The sequence below is a fragment of the Phaethon lepturus genome, unplaced genomic scaffold, assembly GCF_000687285.1.
Source record: "Phaethon lepturus isolate BGI_N335 unplaced genomic scaffold, ASM68728v1 scaffold55736, whole genome shotgun sequence".
Lineage (NCBI taxonomy): Eukaryota > Metazoa > Chordata > Aves > Phaethontiformes > Phaethontidae > Phaethon > Phaethon lepturus.
Genome location: NW_010546620.1, coordinates 7121 through 11824, shown reverse-complemented (window position 1 = coordinate 11824; position 4704 = coordinate 7121). Strand labels below are relative to the sequence as shown.

The window sequence follows — 4704 nt, the reverse complement described above, 5'->3', positions numbered from 1 at the left end:
GAAAGAGTGAGAAAGTCATTAACTGGTTCTTAATTTTGAGCTTTCAATTGGGATATACAAAAGTGGCAAAGCACTGAATTAAGGTTGTTCTTTTCAGCTTGGGCTGCCTCTGCTATCATTGCATAAAGACCTGCAAAATACACAGTGACTCTGACATTAACTTCTCTCTTTTCTGAAAGTTCAATAATCCAGCTCTGGGGGGTTTCTATCCACCCCATTTGTAGGCTAATTACCAGGACATTTAATGCAATCACATTGCTGGTATTTTCAGTAGAAACAACCTGTTCAATATTTTTCATCTTATTTTGGGGAAGGGTGATTATTTATGTCCAGACTCATGAACTACATCTTTCAAAGCAATTTGTTTTCTTCCATCAATAAGAAAACTTTTGCAAGACTTTGACACTAGAGAATTTAAAGGAAAAAAAGAAATTACTTCTATGTGAAAGTAACATTATTCCACTTCCCCCCACCCCTTCAATAAGCATTGCAAAAGCTGACATTTGCCTGCAACATTGATCCAAACTATACATTTGTTCTAAATAGCGGGACAGATCCTCATCTTCTGCAGCCTCATCTAAGCTTCAGGGAAAAAGCACTGATTTACCCCAATAGAGTATCTGCTCCAGTAAAACCATCAGTATCCATCAGCTTTGACAGCTTCCCTCTTTCCTCTAACTCCAAGCCTCCACATAACAGTGTTCTCTTCAACATTCTCCTCAGCATGTGGGAAGCCACATGGTAGCTGACTGTCCTGACCTTGCTTTTGAGTCAAAATCAACACGTCAGGAAAGTAGTTCAGTAGGGCAGTATAGCCACTCCAGACCGGCAGCCAGAACATCCACTCTTGCTATGAAAGACCCATTGACTGGTCAACAGAAAGGCTGCTAAAGGCCAGCAGTGTGAGCTATCGTACATCCAGACTCCCATTTTCACCTTAATAACACTCCCATGCTACTTTGTGATGTACGACATCTATACAAAGACGCTTAGTAAGAACTACAGTCTATGATTGAATCTTAGCAATTTAGGGTGAGAACAATCTGTTCAGCTTCTGATGTTGTAAAAAAGAACGGGTAAAATTATTCTCACCCAGTAATCTTCATTAGAGTTTCTCTCAAACTGTGGCCAACCACAGAAAGGCAACTTTTCTCCTTTAAAGTGGTTCACATCACTGTTTTGTTTCATCTTTCATATCTGCACAAAGGCACCACTCACCTAAAAAATTTCATGTTCTCTAAAAATATAGTGCATGTACTTGCTCCTCAGTCTGATGTGCTGAACAGTGCTATTGCACAAGAGATTTAGGGCAGCAAGCAGCAGGTGAGAGGCACTGCATTTATATTTTAATTATCTCATGCTAGGAGTTCCTTCAGAGGTAGGTTATCTAACTCTTAATTACTATTTGTCCACCTACATTATTAAAAATCTTACTCACGTCCTTCCGTTTCAAGGACTTTTTATACCTCCTGAAAACTGTATTGCTAAGATTGCATATAAATAACCATTCTGAAATAACCCCAAGTGATAATTTTACAAATGGTAATTACAGAACACTTGCAATAAAAAGTAAAAAGCTGGGGAAAGTATTATTTTAAGGCACAAAAAAAAAAGCTCCTCTGGAGCTTGTCTGATTTCATAAATTTTCATTGTTTGTGGACTCCTTAAATATATTTTCAGCAATTGCATTCTTTTCCAGAAATGAATTCTCAAAATGTCACTTTATGTGAAAAAAACCCTACTGTTTTATTAATACCCTCTTCCACATCATACTGATTAAGTTAATAAGAATAAATATTTTTTGCATAAATACATACATGTGAATTTTTCCTATAGTAAGGATACATTATAATCTTGAGATGTTTCTTATTTCTGGAAGTATTAATATCCCACAGGAATGTGGCAACTTTGAAGTACGCTAGTGGTATATGTACTTCTGAGGTACTTCACTAACACACATAGGTGTGTCTGGCACAGAACCTTCCAATACGGCAATGACATTGGAAAGCCTTCCTGGAAATATAATAATTTGGCAAAGGGTTTGTAATGATTTTTATGGTATCAAATTACTTGCATCCATTTGCCAATGCTGAGGAGAGATAACCACCATGAGACTATTTAGCATTTGATCGCTTGTTTGCTCCTGGAGGATTCAGGTACCTGCCAGTGCCAGTCTAGACCATGATGGCAGCTCTATGAACAAAAGAAGAAATTCTGGTAGAAATAGATTTTATCAGAACTGACAGGCGTGCAATACTGAGGCTGCTCATGCTCCAGACAACATATATTTTTCTGCTGGGAAGAAGCTGGAACATTAATGAGATATTAATGTTGTTAACTGTGGGTGCAAGCACACAGCACTTTCAACACTGGAGTAACCCTCACTCAAGCAGCCAGATTCACTGAACCCAGGGCGATTCCTTTACTAGGACTGAATGCCAAGCAAGTAAAAACTCTCTTTTAAATTATTGTGTCCCTGGAATTCTGATTCACATGGATAAAAAGAGTTTGCAACATTTTGCCCTAATTTTATTGCCAAAAGAGCTCAGTGGTCTGGGTATTTTTTCGCGTTCGAGACTTACTACAGAGTTTCAAAGGCAATAGCCTGAGAACATGCTTTCTTCTCACTTTTAAATTGGAGATCATATAGCTACAAATCCTGAAATGGATGCTTTAACACTTGAATAGTTTTCTAAATTAAAAATAATGGATTCCTGGCAGGCATCGTACCCGAGTTTACTCATGACATAGATTTTATTACCCCAGCGTCACTGATAGTGATTGTAGCTGCTCAATAGTCATAAGTCAGAAATTATTCTTATGTTGATGACTGAGCCACTGAAAACGAGTTTTTTTCATTACTAATTTATTTTAGAAAGAGCGACAATGCTATTTATGTCATGTAAATGACTTAGAGAAATAATGCAAATCACATTGGACATTTACAAACTCATTATGATAATGGAAATCTTGAATAACTTGTAAGAGAGTTCTGCAAGTTCCACTGTTATGTTTGGTATGATGATAAACTTCATAACAATCTATTGATCATTTGTCTCCTCCTTTTTCATGAAATTCATCATATACAGATGCAGTACCAAACCATTAAGATGCAATGCGATTTAAATTATTTCACAGAGAACAAAAATAGCTTAATTTATACCTTTTATCATTGTAACAGAACTAGATGTACTGGATTCTTAAGCCATTAAACCAATCTCTAGAGCTCTGCCTCTAAAATAGATTGCTCAATTAAAAAGACTTACCTTTCTTACAAAAAATTAGTCTCCATTTTTGTAATAATCTAATTTTTATTCTTACTGAAAACTAGAGATTCTAAGCAATCACAGTGTGCAACATAAAGTTCTGAATAAGAATAGCTTTGCTATAATATGCAATATTCAGTTCCAAATATTTATTAACTGGAGAATGCACAGTGATCTGAATCTATGTGTAGTTAACGCATCTGGCAGTTTCTGTAGCTTCTGTTTCCACCCCCACCCCCTCAAATGGCAAACCAAGATTTAATCAAACATGTAAGACATACAGTACCCTGAATACATTCAGCCCCAGGAAAAAGGCACAGTGGTAAATTACCTTAAATTCAGTTTCAATGTTGGCTAGTCTGGCCAATTCATTGCTTAGCTCTAAAGCAGTAAGGACAGGGTCTTCACTGGAAAGAGACAAATAAGCAGCACTGGCTAATCCTTTGTAGGCATTCATTCTCGATCGAGAGTGACTAAAAGAATCTTTCTTCTGCTTCTCAATACATTCATTGCACTTGCAAAAATAGTCGTGTGGCCTTTCAATCCGTGCGCCTTTTAGAAGCAAGATGTGAACAATTTCATACTCCTGGCAGTGGGCAGCAAGTATGATAGGGGTTATGTCATGGGAGAACCGTGTTCCATCCTCATCGTAGGCATAAAAATCATCATCTCTCAGTTCCTGCTCAAGGGGGCTGAGTGTGAGACGCTGTCCCTGTGCAAAGGCTGGATGGTTCAATATTGCTTCTACGATGCGCACATATCCTTTACTGATGGCTAACAAAAGCGCATCTCCAACTCGAGCGAGATTCTCCTTTTTGAGGAGGAGCTCTGTCACTTCCAGATGCTCATTGCCTACAGCTAACTGTAGGGCGTTTTGTCCCATGTAATCGACACAATTAAAGTTCAATGTTTTGGATTCCTCCAGCATTTTTCGCACAACAGGAATGTTGCCATATTCTGCAGAATCAAGAAAGCGTTCCTCTTCTGCAGTCAGGCTGGTGCCTTTCTCATTGAACATGTAGGCTGGGCCCCGGATGGCCTGCCTCCGGCCCTTCTCCCGAAGGGTTGTGTGCCTTCGATGCATGTTTTTATAATTGCTGTTTCTCAACCTGCAGAAAATCGGAAAGGAAAGTTCATTATATTCTTGGTGATTCATATTCTCACATAACCTGAAATAGGTTAGAAATGTCTCATTACAATCAGATCTTGCCAGTTTTTTATGATCTGCGCCAGTTGTTGAAAATCATTTAGGATACATGTGGAATAAAGAAAATTAGCTTTCTGAACAACAGACAAGGTCTCTTCTGACTTGTACACCCTTCTGGGTTTCAAGAAGGATACACAACACAATCTTAACTTGAGAAATAGCCAAAAAAAATGTGTGAACACATTGTTTTCCATTTTTATTGGTTAGAACTTCATTACACAGTATTTAGGA

The 4704-nt window shown here is 37.9% G+C and overlaps 1 protein-coding gene across 1 annotated transcript in view; it reads right to left on the bottom strand.

The window, feature by feature from the left end:
- Positions 1–4350, bottom strand: part of LOC104622525 (short transient receptor potential channel 7-like) — a gene marked incomplete at its 3' end in the record, with an annotated part of 21866 nt that extends 17516 nt beyond the window's left edge. The window contains exon 1 of the mRNA XM_010289341.1: positions 3598–4350. Within this exon, the coding sequence (XP_010287643.1) occupies positions 3598–4350 (753 nt within the window). The remainder of the gene's footprint in view (positions 1–3597) is intronic.
- Positions 4351–4704: the final 354 nt, after the last annotated feature.